The sequence below is a fragment of the Globicephala melas genome, chromosome 14 (assembly GCF_963455315.2).
Source record: "Globicephala melas chromosome 14, mGloMel1.2, whole genome shotgun sequence".
Lineage (NCBI taxonomy): Eukaryota > Metazoa > Chordata > Mammalia > Artiodactyla > Delphinidae > Globicephala > Globicephala melas.
The window spans coordinates 7662948-7686207 of NC_083327.1; the positions used below are offsets into that span (position 1 = coordinate 7662948).

At 44.2% G+C, this 23260-nt stretch overlaps 1 protein-coding gene across 2 annotated transcripts in view; it reads right to left on the reverse strand.

The window, feature by feature from the left end:
- Positions 1–23260, reverse strand: part of B3GAT2 (beta-1,3-glucuronyltransferase 2) — an 87403-nt gene that overhangs the window by 22761 nt on the left and 41382 nt on the right. For both annotated transcript variants that reach the window (XM_030859226.2, XM_060284002.1), the window contains exon 2: positions 22276–22420. In XM_030859226.2, the coding sequence (XP_030715086.1) occupies positions 22276–22420 (145 nt within the window). The remainder of the gene's footprint in view (positions 1–22275; positions 22421–23260) is intronic.

The window sequence follows — 23260 nt, forward strand, 5'->3', positions numbered from 1 at the left end:
TGCCTTCTGGCTTCCATGGTTCCCATGAGAAATCAGCTGTTAATCTTTATTGAAGATCCTTTACACATGATAGGTCACTTCACTTTTGCTGCTGTCAGGATTCTCTTCAGCATTGTCTTTCGATAGTTTGATTATGATGTATGATGCACTCTTTGAGTTTATCTTACTTAGAGTCCATTAAGGTTCTTGGATGTGTATATTAATGCTTTTCATACAAATTTGGGAAGACCATTTTTTCTTCACATGTTCTTTCTAGTCCTTTCCTTCTCTTTCTCTCAGACTTGTAGCATGCATATATTTGTACCCTTGACCCATAGGTCTCTGAGGCTGTGTTCATTTTTCTTCATTCTTTTCTCTTCTTCAATCATCCCAATTGACCTATCTTTAGAATACACTGATTCTTTGGTCTGCTCAAATCTTCTCTGACCCTCCTAGGGAATTTTTCATCTCTGTTATTGAACTTTTCAACTCTGGCATTTCTACTTGGTGTTCTTTTTAATTTTTTAAATTTAATTAATTTAATTTTTACTTCATTATACCCCCTATTTGATGAGACAGCATTCTCATATTTTCCTTTAGTTATTTAGACATGGTTTCCTTTGGTTGATTGGATATATCTAAAACAGCTGCTTTAAAGTCTTTGTCTAGTAAGTCCAATGTCTGGACTTTCTCAGAGACACCTTCTATTACTTGTGTATTGGCCATGCTTGTTTCTTGGCATGTCTTGTAACTTCTTGTTGAAAATTGAACATTTTACATAATAGAATGTGGCAACTCTGGACATCAGATATTCTCACCCCTCTACTACAGGTGTTGCTCTATGTTGTTGTTGCTTGTTGTTACTGTTACTGTTTGTGACTTTCTTGAACTAACTCTGTAAAGTCTGTGTTATTTGCTATGTGTAGCCACTGAAATCTCTGCTCAGTCAGCTTACAGGTCAGTTAAATATTGGACATATGTTTCTTTAAATTCCTGGAACCAAAGAGGCTCTCAGTCTTGGCCAAGGGGCTCTGTGTGCCTGTTGGGCCTGTGTTCAACACTCAGCCAGGCAGTTTACAACTCTGCCTTAACCTTCACCACTTCCTACTTGCACAGAGGCTTGATCAGCTGGAGAGAACTCAGGGCCTTGAAACATTTTTCTTAAGCACATGCACAGCTCTGGACATGCACACAGACCTAAGCATACACATGGCCTTCTAGAATTCCAATAATATGTCAGAGCTTTTCAAAGCCGCTTATGGAATAAAATATCCCCCCAACTTTTTCTTTTAAATATTTTGCTCAGCTTAATGTTTGCCACAACTATAATCACTGCCTCATGGAGCTGTGATGGTAAACAATATTTTTTTTATTTCTGTTTTTTGTTTATTTTGGTTTTTTGGTTTTGTTTTTTGGGATTTTTGTGTTTGTTTTTTGACTTTGAAAAAATGTCCCCAGAGAAAAGGCTGTTTGCCCTGGGTGAGCTCTGAGTGAGGTCAGAAAAAGACAAGCTTTGTGAAAGGAATTTTCTAGAGAACTGTTATGTCAAATAATGGTAATTTTCTTAGAGCAGAGCTGTGAATGAGTTCCAACCTTTTTCTTTCCTCCCAGTGAATGCTAGGGTCGGTAGCTGTTGATTGTCGCCATGACTGTGGGGCTCTTCATTGTCAAGGCTACCATGGAACTGGGAAGAATGGTTGGGAATAAGGAAAGTTGAAACAATGCAATACTCACTGTTTTACAAAGGTAATAGCCATTTTTCTTGAATAAACACTCTCCAGATTGATGTACACCTTGGGTTAGTTTCCATGGTCCTGAAAAAGTTGATTTTGACAATTCTTGCAGTATTCTCATTGCTTTTATATAGAACAGGCTCTTCAAAGATCCTTACTCTGCCAATACCAATGAGGGCACTGCCTTTCTTTTTACAAACCCCCAGTCCCATTATAATCCTTTGATGTGGATAAGCATGGAAGAAGCTGCTACAGTTACATAGGGCATGAAGGTTAAAAATGAACAACTGCTGAGGAATCAAAAAATACCTTGAGACAAATGAAAATGGAAATACAACATACCAAAATTTATGAGATATAGCAGAAGAAGTCCTAAGAGGGAAGTTCATAGATATAATTACCTACACCAAGAAATTAAAAAGATCTCAAACAATCTAACTTTATACTTCAAGAGAATAGAAAAAGTACAGATAAAGCCAAAAATTAGTAGATGGAAGGAAATAACAAAGATCAAAGCAAAAATCAATGAAGCAGAGACGTAAAAAAAATGAAACGAAGACCTGGTTTTTTGAAAAGATAAACATAATTGACAAACCTTTATAGCTAGACTCACCAAGGAAAAAAAGAGAAAGGACTCAAATAAAATCAGAAATGAAAGAGGAGATATTACAACTGATAACACAGAAATACAAAGGATCATAAGAGACTACTGTGAATATATACACCAACAAATTGGACAACCTAGAAGAAATGGATAAATTCCTAAAAACATACAATCTACTACAACTGAATCATGAAGAAATAGAAAACATGAACAGACCAATTTCTAGTAGAAGATTGAATCAGTAATCAAACACCTCCCAACAAACAAAAGTCCAGGACCAGAGAGTTTCACTGGTGACTTCTAGAAAACATTTCCAAAGAATTAATACCAATCCTTCTCAAGCTCTTCCAAAAACAATAGAAGAGGGACCACTTCCAAACTTATTTTCTGAGGCCAATATTACCCTGATACCATAACCAGACAAGGATACCATAAGAAATGAAAATTATAGGCCAATATCCCTGATGAACATAGATGCAAAAATCCTCAACAAAATATTAGCAAATTGAATTCAACAATACATTAAATGAATTATACACCATGATCTAGTGGGATTTATTCTGAGGATGCAAGGATGGTTCAGTATCTGAAAATCAATCAGTGTGATCCACCACATTAACAAAATGAAAGACAAAAATCATGTGATCATCACAGTAGATGCCGAAAAGGCTTTTTAACAAAATTCAACATCCATTTATGATAAAAAGTCTCAACAAAGTATATATAGACAGAATGTACATCAACATAATAAAGGCTATATATGACAAGCCCACAACTAATATCATACTCAATGGTGAAAAGTTGAAAGTTTTCCTCTAAGATCAGGAACAAGACAAGGCTGCCACTTTTATTCAATATAGCATTGGAAGTCCTAGCCAGAGCAATCAGGCAAGAAAAAGAAATAAAAGGCATGCAAATTGTAAAGGAAGAAGTAAAACTGTCACTATTTGCAGATGACATGGTATTACAGATAGAAAACCCTAAAGACACCACCAAAAAATTGTTAGAATAAAAAAATTCAATAAATTGCAGGATACAAAATCAATCCACAGAAATCTGTTGCATTTCTATATACTAATGACAAACTATCAGAAGTAGAAATTAAGAAAACAATCCCATTTACAATTGCATCAAAGAGAATAAAATACCGAGGAAGAAACTTAACAAAGAAAGTGGGGGGTGGGGAGGGATAAATTAGGAGTTTGGGATTAACATATACACACTACTATATACAAAATAGACAACCAACAAGGACCTACTGTATAGCACAGGGAACTATACTCAATATTTTTTAATAGCCTATAAAGGAAAAGAATCTAAAAAAATATAATAGATATATATGTATGTATAATAATCACTTTGCTGTACACCCGAAACTAACACAACATTGTAAGTCGGCTATACATCAATTAAAAAAAAAAAAGAAACTTAACCAAGAAGGTAAAATATACCCTGAAAACTATAAGACATTGATGAAAGAAACTGAAAACAACACAAATGGAAAGATATTTCATGCTTATGAATTAGAAGAGTTAACGTTGTTAAAATTTCCATTCTACCCAAAGCAATCTATAGAGTCAATACAATCCCTATCAAAATTACGAAGTCATTTTTCTCAGAAACAGAACAACAATCCTAAAATTTGTATAAAACCACATGACCCTAAACAGCCAAAACAATCTTGAGAAAGAAGAACAAAGCAGGAGGCATTACACTCCCTGATTTCAAACTATATTACAAAGATATAGTAATCAAAACAGTATGGTATTGGCATAAAAACAGACACACAGATCAATGAAAAAGATCAGAGAGCGCCGAAATAAATCCACACATATATGGTCAATTAATTTACGACAAAGGAGCCAAGAATATACAATGAGAAGAGGACAGTCTCTTCAATAAATTGTGCCAGCAAAATGGACAGCCACAGGCAAAAGAATGAAACTGGACATTCTCTTACATCATACACAAAAATTAACTCAAAATTGATTAAAGATTCGAACATAAGGCCTGAAACCATAAAACTCCTAGTGATCATAAACATACGTGGTAAGCTCCTTGACATCAGTCTTGGCAATGATATTTTAGATCTGACACCAAAAGCAAAGGCAACAAAAGAAAAAATAAACAAGTGGGACTACATCAAACTAATAAACTTCTGCACAGCAAAAGAAACCATCAGCAAAATGAAAAGGCAAATCATATATCCTATAAAGGGTTAATATCCAAAATATATAAAGAACTGAAAGCAAAAAGCAATCTGATTTTTAAAACGAGCAGAGGATCTGAATAGATATTTTTCCCAAGAATACATACAGATGGCCAACAGGTACATGAATAGGTGTTCAATATCACTAATCATCAGGGAAATGCAAATTGAAACCACAATGAGATACCACCTCACACCTGTTACAATGTCTATTATCAAAAAGACAAGAAATAACAAGTATTGATGAGAATGTGGAGAAAAGGGAACCCTTGTGCACTGCTGCTGGGAATGTAAATTGGTGCAGCCAGTATGGAAAATGGTATGAAGGTTCCTCAAAAATTTAAAAATAGAACTAACATATAATCTAGCAATTCCGCTTCTGGGTGTTTATCACGATAAAATGCAAACATTAATTCACAAAGATTCATGCAGCCCAATGTTCACAGCAGCACTATTTACAACAGTTAAGATGTAAGATGTGGTGTATGTATATACACATAATGGAATATCATTCAACCCCTACAAAGAAGGAAACTTGCTCTTTGCGACAACATGGATGGACATTGAGGGCATTACGCTTAGTGTAACAAGTCTGGGAAAGACAAATACTATATAATCTCAGGATTCTTATATATGTGAATTCTAAAAAAAACCCAAGAAACAAAAAACCCAAAATCAAACGCATAGAAACAGAGAACACATTTGTGGTTCAGAAGTTGGGGATGGAAGGTGGCTAAATGGGTAAAGGTGGTCAAAAGGTATAAACTTCCAGGCTTCCCTGGTGGCGCAGTGGTTGAGAGTCCGCCTGCCGATGCAGGGGACACGGGTTCGTGCCCCGGTCCAGGAAGATCCCACATGCAGCTGGGCCCATGATCCATGGCCACTGAGCCTGCGCGTCCGGAGCCTGTGCTCCGCAACGGGAGAGGCCACAACAGTGAGAGGCCCACGTACCAAAAAAAAAAAAAAAGTATAAACTTCCAGTTACAAAATAAGCCCTGATGAGGTAACGTACAGCATGATGACTATAGGTAATAATACTCTATTATATATTTGAAAGTTGCTAAGAGAGTACCACCTTAATCTTAAAAGTTCTCATCACAAGAAGAAAATAAATTTGTAGCTATGTGTGGTGATGGAAGTTAACTAGACTCATTCTGGTGGTCACTTTGTAATATATATAAATACAAATCATTATGTTGTACACCTGACAATAATATAATGTCATATGTCAATCATATCTCTATTAAAAAATGGAAAATGATACTTAAGTACATTTTTGCATAATCTTATTCCTTCCAGTCTTAGCATCTGCTAACAATTCAACTGAAAAAAACAAATATGTTAACAGTAGTGCTTCAAGAATCATTTTCACTAGACTTAAATCAGATACAGAAAGCAAAAAAAAGGGCTGTCTAATAGGAATGTGTCCTTTATCTATTTACTATCATTTCTAAATTGCCACTGTTTCATGCAAATGTTCAGCTACAGATTTTCATGGTTCTAAGAGTGAATGCTTACATGTCAGGCTGTGCTCTGTAATGACCATGATAATGATTCCTTCCTAATCTCCTGCTTCCTAAGGGGCAGACAGAACTATAGCTTTCCACACTTACTTCCAATTATACTTTAGGGTGATTTTCCTCTAACACAGAATAGGAATGAAAAAGCGTGGCCTGGCCGTTAAATAGGTCTGTTAATCTGCTCCGGAATACTGCCTGAAGCTGTATGATTGCTTCAGGGTAAACTGTTGTTTTGTTTTGTTTTGTCTTTATTACCATCCAAAGGCTTCTCAAAAGCCTTTTAGCAGCCATTGTTTTTGTGGGGGGAAAAATTCTTTATTTCTAAGAAGTGTTCTTTATTTAATCTATAAGCAATTCATTTAAATCTCTACTCTGGAAACAATAAACCATCATAGAAAACTAAATCTTCCGAGGAAACAATCAGGATGCTGAACAAGGATGGAAAACTTGATCCACAGAATAAAAGATAAATTCAGGGGGTTTAATTAACTGAATACTAAAAATATGCACGAATGATTTCCTAGTAGGTTGGTGGCAAAGAACTGAGGCATACTAACATCGAAGGCTCTGTAGAGGGGAAGGTAGTTCTATCGGCTCAACAAAGGACAAACATTGTATAAGTCCACTCATATGAGGAACATAGAATTGTCCAATTCACAGTGATAAGAAGGTAGAACAGTGCTTACCAGGGACTTGGAGGAGTGAGTGGGAAGTTACTGTTTAGTGTGTGGACAAAAAAAAAAAACACGTCACCTGCCAAATCAGTAAACAACAAATGTTGCAGCCATGAAGCCATCAGCCACTACGGTTGCCCTGACACATACCCTGACGAAATTCAGGGTGGAGAAAGACAGGATACTGGCCCTAGATAGTTAAGATGCATAAATATTAAAGGGAATAATTTCAGGGAGCCCAGACTCTTGCATCTTCCCATACATAGAAAAGCACAAAATCCATTAACTTGCATTGTGTTTTTTGTGATTAGCAGTAATCTTTTGATGTTCGACTACTTTTTTGTTTTCCAGCAAAAATGCCTATATCTCCTGGCTCCTCCTTTACCTCTTTGGGACAGTCCCTCAGAGCCATCTGAGAGGCCAATTCCTGGGCTATGGTCCTCAGTAATGTCCTCAAATAAAATATAACTCTCAACTTTTAGGGTGTGCTTTTTTTTCAGTCGACAAATAGGTACAGAGTTTTGGTTTGTGAGAAGAAGTTCTAGAGATAGACAGTGGTGAACACGTCACAACAGTGTGAATGTACTTGATGCCTCTGTATACTTAAACATGGTTAAAATGGTAAGTTTTATGTATATTTTACCACAGTTAAAAAATAGATTAAACTTGCATTCCCAGTAAATACAGGCAGTCTTTATATTGTTAGTGATGCTTCTCAGTTGTTATGATTTTAAAAACTACTCTCTGTGCTCACGTCTAAACTTGCTTGACCAACGGAAGTGTCTTCTATGGAAATCATTTTATTAAGCATTCTCAAACCTTTCATAGCATGGTGCTATCCTAGCTCAAACCCCCAGACCGACTCAAGGGGTGGCACTGAGGCAGGAGATAGATGGGCCCCAGGCTGAGAAGCTGGAGTTTGTCCCCTGTGGACCGATACTCCACGATGAAGATAACAGGAGAGTAATAGGAGAGGCTGGGCCCTGCCCAGGTAAGAGATAAAAGACCACACATTCCTCATTCTTGAAGTCAGGAGATCTGCCCAGCTACACACGTGCAGAAAGGCTCCTCGAAGGTCAAAAGGGAGGCGGTGCCACCCCACAGTAAATGATGTCAACCTACCCATAGGCCTCTTCGCTAGAATCCGTCTTGGCTAAAAGATGCTCATGCACACATGGGAGGACCCTGAGATAAACCAAATACAGATTCAGAACCAGGCAAAGCAAGATGATTGGCCAAAGGAAACCCAGAAGAAATGCCCCACAAAAGTGATTCAAACTGCCATGAGGGTGTGACTCTCTCTCTGAGTCCGCCCGTGTGTCTACCCACACGTACTGTATTCTTTTTCCTCCTAATAAACACTTTACCTGTTTCACCAGTTTCCATCTTTGTGGGAATTCTCTTCTGCAAAGCCGTAGGGCCAGGGCCTTGTCCCTGGCCACTGGTCTAGTGGCTGGGATTCGGTGCTCTCACTGCCGTGGCCTGACCTCAATCTCTGGCCGGGAACCGAAACCCTGCTTCAAGCTGCTGCAGGCTGAGGCCATCCGAGATTAGCATGGAAGGGATCCAGCCTACAGAATGGACTAGAATGAACCAGAGGAGGGAACATGCAGCTTCTGACCACCTACACCAGCCGTTCTGGTCTCTGGCTGCACTTTATAATCCCCTCAAGACTTAAAATAAATATACACACTCCCCAACACCAGGCCTACATCCAGTGGTGATGGTTTAATGGATCAGCAATGGAGCCCAGGTTTCGGTATTTTTTCAAAGCTCCCTGGGTCATTCTGAGGTGTAGCCAGGCTGAGAACCACTGAAGGAGACCCTGTTTAGGGAGCTGTCTGGAATATAGCTAATTATCCTCCCCTTAAAAAGAAAATCACAAGAGATAAGGGCAATGTGGTCTCAGAGGAACAAGAAGCTTGTAAAACTTGGAATTTTGATAATCCTTAAACTAGAAAAGGAAGACAAGTAAACATGAATTCAGCAGACATTATTCCAGCTACAACGTCAGGGACGATGCCAGGCCTGGAGAGGCAGGGGGAGACCCGTGCCCCCTCCTCTGGCGGAGGGGGCGGTGCAGCAGGAGTCCCACGCGAGCGCCACCCTGAGGAGGAGCGCCTAAGTGCAGGGCTGGGGGAGCATGCGGGATGCACCTCTACGCTGGAGGGAAAATCAGGAAAAACTTCCCAGAGAAAGTGATGCTGACGCCACGAACGGGTCTTGAGGGGTGACAAGAAGCTAGCCAGGCAAACGTGAGAAGACAGAGACGATCTGTATTCCGGGCTGCAGGGTGGTACCAGCTTAGGGCGAAGCTCGGTGGATTTGAGATAAGGTGGGCTGAGGGCAGAGGGTCTGGGGTGGAGGGAGAACCTAGCTGACTTTACCCTCTGAAGCCAGTCTCAGAAGCAGCCCCAGGTTAGCAGGGCAGAGCAACAGTCCTTAATTCTCATCATTTGCACCAACAGACTGCCTCTAACAGATTCCATGTGAAAATCACATCTACGGATGCTCTCAGGAAGGTCACAGTGGTAGAAAGGACATTCCCGCGCCCCCGCTGTGACCTGATTAGAAAACGTGAGAATCATCTTGTAAACCTTCCCCTGGAGCCATCGCAGAGAACAACGCTCCCTCTTCGCAGCGGGGGGGGGGGGGGGGGGGGGGGGGACAGAGGCCACACCCAACACCTTGCAAATCTATCATACATGCTACAAATGGCATTTTCTTTTGAAAGCTCAACTGCTTTTTGTTTGTTTAGTTTTTCAGCTGGGGAATTACAAAAATGAGTACCTATCTGTTTCTAAATTCTTTTTTTTTTTTTTTTTTTTTTTTTTTTTGCGGTACGCGGGCCTCTCACCGTTGTGGCCTCTCCCGTTGCGGAGCACAGGCTCCGGACGCGCAGGCTCAGCGGCCATGGCTCACGGGCCCAGCCGCTCCATGGCATGTGGGATCCTCCCGGACCGGGGCACGAACCCGTGTCCCCTGCATCGGCAGGCGAACTCTCAACCACAGCGCCACCAGGGAAGCCCCTAAATTCTTAAATGATCTTTCTAGGCTTGTTTTTCTCTCTCTGGGGGATATTTTCTCTAAAGTTAGGGCCAGTGTTTATCTCCACATGCCGTCCTGCACGCTGAGCCAATTCGCGGAATGAAAACGAAGGCAGGTCCACCAGCCAGGGGAGAAAAGCTCACGAAGAGCCCTGAGCAAGGAGTCCGCATGGTCTTCAGTATTAACCTTCCAGGCGGATCTGAAACAGACGCGCGAGTGCAGATTCAAACCTTCACGGAACAGCAGGAACTTCGCAGGTATCTCTTCTCCTTTCTGCCTCACCACAGCCCTCAGGGCAGCCGGTCTGATCCCTAATCCACAGGTGAGGAAACCAAGAAGTACAGCCTGCTGTGCCCAAGGGGGGCTCCGGAGTCAGAGTCAGCGCCCCGCCCGCACAGATGCGACCCCACCATGAGCGGAGCGGTCCCACACCCACGGCGCTAAGCGCATCCTGCTTCTTGGCCACCAGACATCCCGGTCGGCGGGTGTCTACAGTGTTGTAGCCTGTGCTCCGTGTGTGCTGTCTCATTCTGTGAAGAACCCCACGGACTCTGACCTGAGGAGGCAGAGGACAGCTGCTCAGATCGAGGGTCCAGTCCCTTGGCTGTAAGTGGGTGGGATGGGATTCAAAGCCGGGTGGCAGGGCCATCTCCGGACCTGAGTCTGAACCCCGGTTCTACCGTTTAATCACTGAGCGGCCTCGGAAAAGTTACTCGGCCTGTCTGGGCCTCCATTTCCTTATATTTAAACAAGGATAATGACGCGAGCCGCGTGGAGTGAGGGTTCGATAAGCAAAGCACCGAGAGCGCCTGAGGACGCCTGCCGCCGGGTGAAGCCTCAGTAAACAGTAATTACCGAGTCCGCCGACTACGCTGCCATCAGGGAAACCTTGTGGTTTTCAAAAGTCCTACAGGAACTAGGTCTTATTCCGCTGAGATTTTGAAGGAAGTTACAATGTGCTCTGTTTGAAGTGAGATGGGGCGCCGGCATCCTTCCCCCCTGCAACCCCTCACCCTCGTCCAGCCCCAGCACGGCTGCCCCGTCCGCAGCTACCCCAGGAAAGGACCCTGATTACGGGCACACAGATGCCCCTTACCCCGCACGCCCACCTCTACCCGGCACGGTCATGCTGCCTGTGGACAGCACTGAACAAGCCGCCGCAGTCAGCGAATGCCTGCAAGTCTCCAGGATACACATCTCCCTCTGGGGATGGATAAGAAAAGGGCGCCAGGCTTCCGGCTGCCGTAACCTCCGCCACCATTCCTGTGGTTCTGCCTGCTGTCAGGACCAGGCGCTGCAGGGAGAGCCACACTGCACTGACCTAGGGGCAGAGTCCCGCCTCGGTCTCCAGATCCTGCACTGAAAGGTACCATGGGACCCACCAAGTCACTCTACTGAGAACATTGAGTGACGCGCTAAAAACCGCACACAAATTACAAATGGCTCCCAAGTGGCAAGAAGGTCACTCTCCCCATTTTCTTGCTTATATATTTCGTGCTTATATTCACAGAGCAAGGTCGAACTTTGTCAGTTTTGGCTAAGCTCATTTGGCTTTGATCATCACCTGATCTGGGCTGGGCCAACGTTTATTATTGCATCATCTATACCAAGTAAATTAACCCGGGCTAATGTCCTTGTCAACAAGTGCCAAGAGAAAGAAGGCCCTGCACGACGATTCCCTCCACCAAGCCCCCCGAGAGAGCTTCAGTGGTCCTCCTGTCATTCCTCGGCCCTCATCAGGGGAACAGTCATCACTTATAATCACTTTTTAAAATAAAGGGTCTGCCTGCTAAGCTGGTGGTGGGGCAGAGACCCTGGTGCAGGGCAGTTCCTCGCCCACTGCAGGCTGGGGCAGGGCACACAGGACCCCAAACTGAGGACGGAGCAGAGGCCGGGACACGGAGGCTTCTGCCCCTGCAGAGGTTGTGGTCAAGAGGCACAGTTACAGAGGTACCCCCGGTGCGGAAAGCACTGTGGGGCAGAAGAGCAGAAGTTTCCAGGAGTGAATGACTGGCTAGGGGGCCATCTTCATCTGGGTGCCGGCAAAGCCTCCGCTGAAAGAGGGACCTGGGAGGTGGGGGGCAGTGGGGAGCAGTGTGGCCCCAGGAAGCCCGGGCAGGGCTGGGTCTCCCCTGCATCTGCAGGCCTGCAGGACAGCACACCCACAAACTTTAGTCCAGGGATGTGACCTTTTTCCCCCCTAATATGCAGTTTTCTATTTCAAAACAACTACTCTTCTGGTCAACAGAATATTCTAATTACCCAAGATGACCATATCTTCTGCTCCTAAGTTACAACTCAAAGGTAACACAACAGATCACACCAATTAAATCGACCCCAACTTAAAGGGACTATATCTGCTGTCCCCATACCACTCAAGTGTTAAAAAGACCTCAATTTCTGCTGACTTGTGAGCAGAATCTGAAATGGCTCGTTACAATTTCTAAGTCCCCGACAGCTGTCCCATAAGAGCTGCCTTGGCCTTCCGCTCCCTCACCTCGGCCTCAACATCCTGCCCCTGGATCCCAGCGGCCTCCAGGCCCCCCTCTGCCACGGTCCAGGCCCTACTCAGAACATTCCAGACTCCCCAAGGCCACAGAGATGAGGGCAGAGGTCTCCACCGCCCCCCCCCCAGTCGGGCCTCACAGCCCAACCCCAGCTCCCTCTCTTTAGAGCCATGGGCTCGCGGTCCTCCACTCCCACCCCGCTGCCCCGCCCTGGCCCGCGTGGAAGGCGCCCCTTAGATGTAAACCCAAAGCATCCACCTGCACCTCATCTTGTGCCTCGTGGGGAGCCGGTCATGCACTGTCGCCCCGTTCCCTCTGCTGGGCGCGCGCTGGGTGGAGCAGGCCCTGCACCCCTGACGGCCCTCTGCCCAGCAGCCTCCGGGGAACTCAGTGTCTTGTCACCTCTGCTCCGTGGACCCTGCAGACGTCCGGCCCCCAGCGCACAGTCCTTCACCTTCCTGGGTCTTGTTTCCTCATCCAACTTGGCCCCTCACGTGGAGGAAGGGGAGGATCTGCCCAGGTGAACGCGTCCATCTAAAGTCCCGAGTCCTCCTTGTTTCCTCTCCTTTGGGACTTTCAACACTTACCTCTTTTGCCTCAAAAACGGCACCCCTCCGGCCTCTCACGGATCAAACTGCCCACCCTCTCTGCTCTGTTGGAAACCTGACGTTCCTCGGACGACCCTGCTGAACTTTCACTCCCCTTGCTGCCGGGCCTTTGTCCTCCCATGTCCCCCCTTCCAGGGAACAGTCTCCCAGCCGTCCGGCACTCTCCCCTCTCACCAGCTTGTCCACATCCGAGACACGAGACGCCTGACAGCCGAATTCACGACTCTCCACCTCTTCTCCAGGGACTGTGGTCACCCCTCCCCCCACTCCTTCCTGTTGGGCCCCGCCCCCTTCCGGGGCTCCTCCCCCTGCGGCCCCACTCCGTGGCTGCTCCCAGGACGCACTCTGAGGCCACCCCCGGTCTCCCCGTGGGAGTGCATCCCTCCCCCCCTCCCCCCCACCCCTCGTGGGAGCCACTCCATCCCCAGGGCTGCAACACGCCAACCACAGGACACCAAGACCCTTGCTCCGTTCTGTAAGCTGCACGTGAGAAATAGTTTTATCGCTGTATAGTCATGTCTCATCAGCCATGACGAAGTGACCCCAGGACACCCCTTAACTCACCCTTTGCTTTTGAGGGTGAGAGTGCTAGTAATGTGGAGATGGGGGCACTCTTCTTTATGACATCAAAGTGATCCTTTACTGAGCCTGGTAATAAAAAAATGTGTGTGGTTTTCGTGCCAGGTTCTTGGCAAGGAGCTTGTAAAACCCTTAAAACTTCCTGAGTGACAGGGGTGACTCTGCTATGCTAATGAGGTGGCTCGAGGTGGACCCTCCATGGCTTCAGGATGGGGCTGGGTACCCGAAGGACCAGCTGCGTGGTTAAAGGGTTGGAGGCCTGCACCATCCCAATCTCTGGGGAGGGACTGAATCCAAGCACGTGGCTCAATCACGCCTACGGGACGAAACCCCCATAAAAACTCTGAACACGAGAATCTGGTGGAGCTTCCTGGGTTCTGAACACACGAATGTGCTGGGAGGGTGATGCATCCTGATTCCAGGAGGAAAAGGCACAGAAGCTCTTCCTTCTCTCCCAGACCTCACCCTGTGTGTTGCTGCACCAGCTGATGCTAATTTGTATCTTTTAAAATAACAAGTTGAAGGCTATCCTGAGTTCTGTGAGTCCCTCTATTAAATGATCAAACCTGAGAGGAAAACATCACATTTATAGCCCATTCATCGGAAGTGCAGATGGCCTGGGGACACCCGAAGCGGAGCTGGTGTCTGAAGGAAGGGGACCACACCCTCTAACTTGTGGGGTCTAGGCTACCTCTGGGTGGTTAGGGCCAGAGTTGAACTGTAGCACACCCGGTTGGATTTTTACCAGAATAAAGTCCCTGCAGTGTGCCAGGGACTCAACTGGAAACAGTACGTCCTTCACGTAGGGAGCACAGTGCCCTGCCTGCCACGGCCCCAGAGCTAAGAATACGGCGCATGCAAATGTTGAAAACTCAAAATAAGTATCTCAGCTGTAAGTTCCGAATTTTATCAAATCTACACCTCCAAGTGAGGCTGAGGATTAAGCTTTTGAGCAATGGTCCTTATTGACACCTCACTGGAAGCAGCCAAAGTGACTCTTTCACTTGAAAGCAACTCCCTAAAAACTAAAACTAAAAACTTTGTGTGGGGCTTCCCTGGTGGCGCAGTGGTTGAGAGTCCACCTGCCGATGCAGGGGACGCGGGTTCGTGCCCCGGTCCGGGAAGATCCCACATGCCGTGGAGCGGTTGAACCCGTGAGCCATGGCCGCTGAACCTGCGCGTCCGGAGCCTGTGCTCCTCAACGGGAGAGGCCTCAACAGTGAGAGGCCCGCGTACCGCAAAAAAAAAAAAAACAAAAAAAACAAAAACAAAACTTTGTGTGCACTGTCTTGCTTTCAGGCACTGAGAACTAGCCAGTGGCCAGATGCCTGGGGTGCTGGAATTAAAGTCTGAGGCACAGGCCAGTGTAGACAGTCCCAGGGCTCACTGGCTTGGCAGAGTGGGGTGGCCACTGACCAACTGCTGAAGCCAACTGCACGCCACAGCCAGGGCAAGGGCTGCCTCCGATGCGGACTTTCTATCCTGTGGGTGAGTATCTTAGTTCTTGCTTCAGTAGGAATCATTAGAATTTTAAAAATTATGTCCCCATGCAAGAGGGATAATCATGACTTCTGCCACTACCACTGTGCGTACAAGAAAACTTCAGGACCAGGTTTTCTCATCTCAGAGCAAAACTCACATCTGTGGTGTTCAGTGTGGCAAAATAAAGACAGACACGGAGTCAAGCTCCACAAACGACATGAAACATTCCAGTTCCGATGCCCGATATGCAAATAGGATTCTGGTGGAGGCTAGGCTGTGGCTTCACAGAAATACAAACAGGACAGACCCCGAGGGGCTTCTGCTGAACGTATGTTCAACCCCTCAGAGCAAGACAGCTGTGGAAATGCTATGCGTGGGCTCTTTAAGTTCACGTTTCTTTCTTTTTTTTTTTAAAGGAATATGTATGATTTTATTTATCTTTTTGTTTAAGAAATATTTTCTTTTTTTATTGAACTATAGTTGATGGATAGTCTTATGTTAGTTTCAGGCATACTACGTAATGATTTGATATCTGCATAACCTGTGAAATGATCACCACGATAAACCTAATAATCATCTGTCCTCAAAGTAATTACAATATTACTGACAATAGTCCTTATGCTGTATATTATATCCCCATGGCTTATTCATTTTATAACTAGAGAACCTCTTAATCCCCTTCACCTGTTTTGCCCACCTCCCACCTCCTCCCTTCTGGCAACTACCTGTATGTTCTTTGTATCTATTAGGATGTTTTCATTTCGTTCTGTTTTGTTTAGATTCCACATATAAGTGAGGTCATACGGTATGACTATCTCTAGCTTATTTTACTCAGGCTTATAACCTCTATATCCATACATGTTGTCACAAAGGCAAGATTTCATTTTTGATGGCATCTTTAGGATTTTCTATATATAGTATCATGTCATCTGCAAACAGTGACAGTTTTACTTCTCCCTTTCCAGTTTGGATTCCCTTTATTTCTTTTTCTTGTCTAACTGCTGTGGCTAGGACTTCCAATACTATGTTGATGAGTATGGCCATTGTTGTCTTACTCCTGATCTTAGAGGAAATGCTTTAAGCTTTTCACCGTTGAGTATTATGGCTGTGCTTTTGTTGTATGTGGCCTTTATTATATCGAGGTACATTCCCTCATTACCAACTTTGCTGAGAGTTTTTATCATAAGTGAATGTTGAATTTTGTCAAAAGCTTTTTCTGCATCTATTGAGATGATGTGATTTTTATTCTTCAGTTTGTTAATGTGGTGTATCACATTGATTGATTTGTGGCTATTGAACCATCCTTGCATCACTGGGAAAAATCCCATTTGATCATGGAGTGTGATCATTTTAATATATTGTTGAATTCAGTTTGCTGATATTTTGTTGATATTTCTGCATCTATGTCCACCAGTAATATCGGCCTGTAAATTTCTTTCCCCTTCCTTCCTTCCTCCCTCCCTCCCTTCTTTCCTTCCTTCCTTCCTTCCTTCCTCTCTTTCTCGTGTCGGTGGTGTCTTTATCTGGTATCAGAATGATGCTGGTCTCACAGAACAAGTTTGGAAGCATTCCTTCCTCTTATAATTTTTGAATAGTGTGAGAAGAATAGGTATTAACTCCTCTTTAAATTTTTGGTAGAATTCACCTATGAAGCTGTTTGGTCATGGACTTTTGCTTGTTGGGAGTTTTTAACTTACTAATTCAAGTTTATTAGTGGGAATTTGTCCGCTATATTTTCTATGTCCTCCTGATTCAGTCTTGAGAGATTGTACATTTTTAGGAATTTATCCGTTTCTTCTAGGTTGTCCATTTTATTGGCACATAATTTTTTGTAGTAATGTTTTATAACCCTTTGTATTTCTGTGGTGCTCATTGTAAGGTCTCCTTTTTCAGTTATGATTTTATTTATTTGGGCCGCCTCTTTTTTTCTTGATGGGTCTGGCTAAAGCTTTATCAATTTTTTTATCTTTTCAAAATACCATTCTTAGTTTCATTGATCTTCTCTATATTTTTTTCCTAGTCTCTTTTTCATTTATTTCTACCCTGATCTTTATGATTTCTTCAACTAACTTTTGGTTTTGTTTGTTCTTTTTCTAGTTCCTTTAGGTGAAATGTTAGATTGTTTATGTGGGCTTTTTCTTGTTTCCTGAGGTGGACTGTATCCCTATAATCTTCCCTCTTAGAACTGCTTTTGTTGTGTCCCATAGATTTTGGTACTTTATGTTTCCATTTTCATTTGTCTCCAGGTATTTTTTGATTTCCTCTGTGATTTCTTCAAGACCCATTGGTTGCTTAGTAGCATGTTGTTTAGTTTCCACATGTTTGTGTTTCTTGCATTTTTTTCCTGTACTTGATTTCTAGTCTCATAGTGTGTGGTCAGAAAAGATGCTTGATATGATTTCAATTTTATTACATTTACTGAGACTTGTTTTGTAGCTGTCATGTTATCTATCCTGGAGAATGTTCCATGTGCACTTGAAAAAAATGTGTATTTTGCTGTTCTTGAATGAAATGTTCTCTATATATCTATTAATTCTATCTGCTTTAATGTGTCATTTAAAGCCATTTTTCATTATTGATTTTCTGTCTAGATGATCTGCCCACTGATGTAAATAGGGCATTAAAGTTTCTACTAACATTACTATCATTTTTCTCCCTTCATGTTTGTTAATATCTGCTTCATGTATTTAGGTACTTATAATGGGTGCATACATATTTACAATTGTTGTTGGATTCATCAATTCTTGTTGGATTGATCCCTTTATCAATATCTATAATATTCTTCTTTGTCTCTTGTTACTTCTTTGTTTTAAAGTCTTCCATCTGATGTAAGCATTGCTATCCCTGCTTTTCATTTCCATTTACATGAAATACCTTTTCCGTCCCCTCACATTCAGTCTTCATGTGTCTCTAGATCTGAAGTGAATTTCTTGTAGGTAGCATATATATGGGTCTTGTTTTTTACCCATTTGGCTCCTCTGTGTCCTTTGATTGGAGCATGTAGTCCATTTACATTTAGTGTAATTATTTCACATCTTTTTGTTTGTGTATTTCTTAACTACTTTGGCAGATACAGATGATTCTATACTTTTGTCTTTTGACCTTCCTACTAGCTTTATAAGTGGCTGACCTACTACATTTACCATGTTTGCTTTTACCAGGGAGATTTTTCCTTCCATAATTTTCATATTTCTAGCTGTGGTCTTTTCTTTTCTGTTTAAAGAAGTCCCTTTAACATATCCTGTAAATCTAGTTAGTAGTGCTGAACTCCTTTAGCTTTTGCCTACCTTTAAAACTCCATCTTTTCAAATCTGAATGATAACCTTGCCAGGTAGAGTATTCCTGGCTGGAGGTTTTTTCCTTTCATCACTTTGCATATGTACTGCTACTCCCTACTGGCCATCAAAGTTTCTTCTAAAAAGACAGCTGATTGTCTTATTCCCTTGCATGTAACTAGTTGCTTTTGCTGCTTTTAAGATTCTCTCTTTAATAATTGCCATTTTAATTATAAGGTGTCTTGGTGTGGACCTCATTGGGTTCACCTCTTTTGGGACTCTCTGTGATTCCTGGACTTGGATATCTGTTTCCTTCCCCAGGTTAGGAAAGTTTTCAGCTATCTTTTTGTCCAAATAAGTTATCTGCCCCTTTCTCTCTCTCTTCTCCTTCTGGGACCCCTATAATGAAAATGTTAGTACACTTGATGTTGTTCCAGAGATCTCTTAAACTATCCTAATTTTGTTTGTTTGTTTGTTTGTTTTTTGTGGGGTTTTTTTTTGTGGTACGCGGGCCTCTCACTGTTGTGGCCTCTCCCATTGCGGAGCACAGGCTCCGGACGTGCAGGCTCAGTGGCCATGGCTCACGGGCACAGCCGCTCCGCGGCATGTGGGGTCTTCCCGGACCGGGGCACGAACCCGTGTCCCCTGCATCGGCAGGCGGACTCTCAACCACTGCACCACCAGGGAAGCCCTATCCTAATTTTTAAAATTCTTTTTCCTTTTCTCTATTCAGCTCGGTTGATTTCCACTACTCTGTCTTCCAGATCACTGACCTGTTCCTCTATATCATCTAATCTACTGTTGGATTCCTCCTAGTGTATTTTTTATGTCAGTTATGTATTCTTAAATTCTGTTTCATTCTTACTTATATTTTCTAGCTCATTGTTGAAATTCTCACCATGTTCATTCATTCTTCTCCTAAGTTTGGTCAGCATGTTTATAATTATCACCTTGAACTTTTTATCAGGTAAATTGCTTATCTCCACTTTGTTTAGTTCTTTTTCTGAGATTTGGAACATATTCCAAATCTTGTTCCTTCATTTGGAACATATTCCTTCATTTGGAACATATTCCTCTGTCTCCTCATTTGGCCCAATTTTGTTTGCTCTATGTGTGAGGTGGGTCAGTTACATTTCCCAATCTTGGGGATGTGGCCTCGTGCAGAAGATGTCCTATGAAGCCCAGCAGCCCCTTCCCCTCTCATCTCCAGAGCTACATGCTTTAGGGGTGCCCCCTCTGTGGGCTGCACGCATCCTTCTGCTGTGGCCGGGATGGCGACTGTGGGTGTGATGGTAGCGGGCCTGGGCCCTGGCCTGGCTGGCTGTGAGGCCGTTCCTCTCGCAGGGGTGCAGGCCTGCTGGAGGGCAGGGTAGCATTCTCACATGGTTGGCTGCACATTCCGTGTGGGCCTCCAGGCTGGTGCTTGCCCACTGGAGGGCAGAGCTAGGTCCCCATAAGGCTGTCAGTTTCATGTTTTTTAATCAGTTTGTGGCAGTCCAAGCGAGACGCAGGCTCCAACGCAGTCCCTCACTCATCCATCAGAACGACTTTTAAAGCCGTGATCCTCAGGCTTTCCTGGGTACAGCAGGGAAGCGGGCTTCCAGCTTTCTACTCTCTAGAGATTGTGAGTGTTTGTGTGTCTGTGTGTGTCTCTTGAAAATGAGGTGGGAAGTACCATTTGTACATGAACATCCAAAAGCCCTGTTCTCTCTTCCCACTAAGAGTAAATGAATCATATGGAATCTAAACAAAGCTATAAAATTGCAAGTTTTAGAATGAGAACAAACGGCTCAAAGTCAGAGCTTTATCTCATCAACCAAATCCCTCTCACTTAAAGGTTTCCAAAAATATCAATAATTCACTGAAAACTAATTTGCAAAGCAAATTCACAAGTGAAGAAACTAATTTAGTGTTTCAAAAGTTGTTTTCTTTGAGACAGAAATTTTATTCCGATTTTAAAATAAGGATAATTAATAAAAACAAGCAAATCATTCATATTTTACAATAGGTCTTATATTATGCTTTGAAAATCTCTTAAAGTGCTTTTAAAAATCCAAACACCAGTCACGTCATGGAGAAGTTTCCCAGAGATTCTGGCAGTGACAGAGTGTGAAATATCTTGTCACCAGTCAGGCCTAATTCACAAAACCCATGTGCCCTTCTTGAATTTTAGATATATCTATTTGGATCCAAATTCTGGGGGGAACAATGCAAAATACTCGATGGGTTTACTGGATACTTGATCATCTACATAAAGTTCTTACAGCAAAATCCAGGAAGACGTATCTATGTCACCCTCACCTTGAAGTTAGCTTGAAGGGTGATGGGCAGAGAACCCATGTGGGAGACTTGAACTCCTGGGGACCAGAAGGACCAAACATCTGCCAGCCGGCTGCGTCAGCAGCCACACCCTCACTTAGAATCCAGGGACCTGGACTCTTCTTTGAGCTTCCCAAGATAGGAAGCCAGGGAAAGGGAGAACTCGTTAGCAAAGACCTCAGTGGTCATTCACGCTACTGCCTCATTCTATATGAGGAAACTAAGTCCCAGAGAAGCGCGAGATTTTGCCTAATGTTCCTCAAGATTTCTGCTCAAATTTAACACTTCTGAGCAGCAGAAAACTTGATTTTCAAGACATGTTATGGTCGGCCTTATCGTTTCAGACTTGATTGAGGCGACGCCCCTTTTGATAATCCTCGTCACCTTCCAAATACAGCTGACCTGCCTGTCTGTCTGCCTTCAGGAAGATTCTTTGGTTGAGATGCCAGCTCAGCTCCGCGGCTGCAAGAACTGGGGACCGAGGAATAAGGCTTGGGTTGGAAGAGGGACAGAGGGGTCGGGACGCAGGGAGGGGGCCTGGGAGGGGGGAGGGGTCAGGGGAGGGTCAGAGGTCTGGACCACCCTTGGGTCAGAGACCATGACACACAATCCCACAAAGCTGGCCCTCAGGAAACGCTGTTAAACGTTGAGTTAAAATACCCTAGTTTGTCTTCTCCCATGAAGCAGGGCAGCAGGCCGGCCATCCCCAGCGCTTTTCCACAGCAGCTTTTATTCCTAGCGCTCTTCATAACCTCGCTCCCTCAAATTTATAGTATTTTCAGAATAAAATTCATGAAGCCAGTCAGAACACAGCCTCCATCGCATCACAATTCTGAGCAGTGATTCTGACTACAGCTGGGAAATAGCACACAAAAAGATCGGCCAAGCACAGGCTGACAGACAGACAGACAGAGCTCTGTTTCGGCGCTGAGATGGATGAGATCAATTTTGAAGCTTCTCTGCCTTCATATTCTAGGTTACAGACATCAGTGATTTTAGCGATTTTTTTTCTCTTTTGCCTCCAAAGCCTCATGTTTCAAACTGCATCGTTCCACAGTTATCACAGGCATCATGTTATATAACCCCCAGAGAATGAGTCACTTTATGATAAAGCAGCATTTTAGAATTTGTGGTCTACAGTAGGTTTTATTCAATTTAGTTGGTTGGTCAGAGAGTAAAAACTTTGAAAGACAGTTATACTCAACATTAGTACCTGTTTGAAAAACCAGTAATCCAGTTTTATATTTTCACTCTTAAATGTATCAATAAGGACTCAATGTCTCAATCAACAAGCATCAAAATGGTTAGCTTGCCTATACCATATCACTGTTAAATTTATCAGTACGCATGGGATATATTACAACCAGTCGGACTTGCAGAGTGAGGCATGGACAGGTACAGGCTGTAGACCCCTGTGAGGCCGGGGCCAGGTCTGTCTCTCACTGCCCATCTCCCCGCCGCCCAGCCCAGCACCTGGATGAAGGGATGGCTGCGTGGACAGGTGACAAATGGAATGGCATGAGTGTTTCCTAATCACTCCCCGAATCAATCACCCCTTGAATCACCCAACCAGCCTGCTCTGAAGGTTTCAACATTCATCTGCTGAACATAACACAACGTAGGGTTTAAGCAAAGCGGTCTTTCAAAGCGTCCTGCCTTCGGTACAGTTACACACGGGGGTGGGGGGTGGGGGCGGGAACAACCCGGCGGGAACAAACCCCGCGATCTACGCGCTCACCTGCCATATCGATGGCAAAGGGCCTGTCTGCTCTCCAGCCGGTGTACCAGCCGACGACCTTCCCGTTTTCCACCAACGGACGTTCATAACGCCGCCCGCCAACCAGGCCCACTGGCCACACGGAGACCTTGCGCGTCGTCCGCATCTACAAAAGGGGAAAGAGATGCCGTTGAAGCTTCCTTGGGGGAAGGAACCTGTGAGCCACAGAAGAAACGGGGCGAGTGGAGATCTCCGAACGGTGAAGGTTTCCGAGCGGAACCAGAACCCTCCTGCGGGCAGACTGTTCCCCGGTTCCCTGCCGTGTGGCTGCCTGGTGCCACTGCCCTGTGCTGTCACGGACTCAGCCAGGGGCTCAGGGCTGAGAAATCAAGTGGGTCCATGTCTGAACATCGCTCATCGGAAGCTGTGACCATCAAATACTGTCTATTTGTCTCAAAGCTGGATCTTCAACTACGCTTGGTCCCCCCGCAAGTGCAAGTTCCCGACTGCCCCTTAGGCAGCCTTATTACACAGCAACAGCAGCAACTCCTCTCAGAGGAGCCACAGGGGTTGCCTGTCTCTGATTTCTGTTTTACTGTTACAGACACAGAGAGATCTTGTCTGGGGACATTCATAACGGGATCCAGATACAGAACAGACACCAGGCACCCTCCAGACAGAAAGAAAATTGTCCCCTAAATTCGCCTGCCTTTCAAAGGCGATCAGGCCAAATTAGAGAGGAAAGGCCCGCACGGGCTGCTGGAATCTCTGGTCCTCTCCAGGTACAGGCTCTTAAAGACAGCCCTCAACTGGAAGTTATCTCCTGGATTTCTTTAAGGGGAAAGACATGTTGATACACAACACTGTAAAGCAACTATACTCCAATACAAATTAGAAAATAAAAAAGCAAAAACAAACAAAGACATGTTGATAACAAAGCTGGCCTCTGGCAGGTAGCACTTTGGGGGAAAACCATCACTGTCACCACCACCTCCTTCTGGGACAC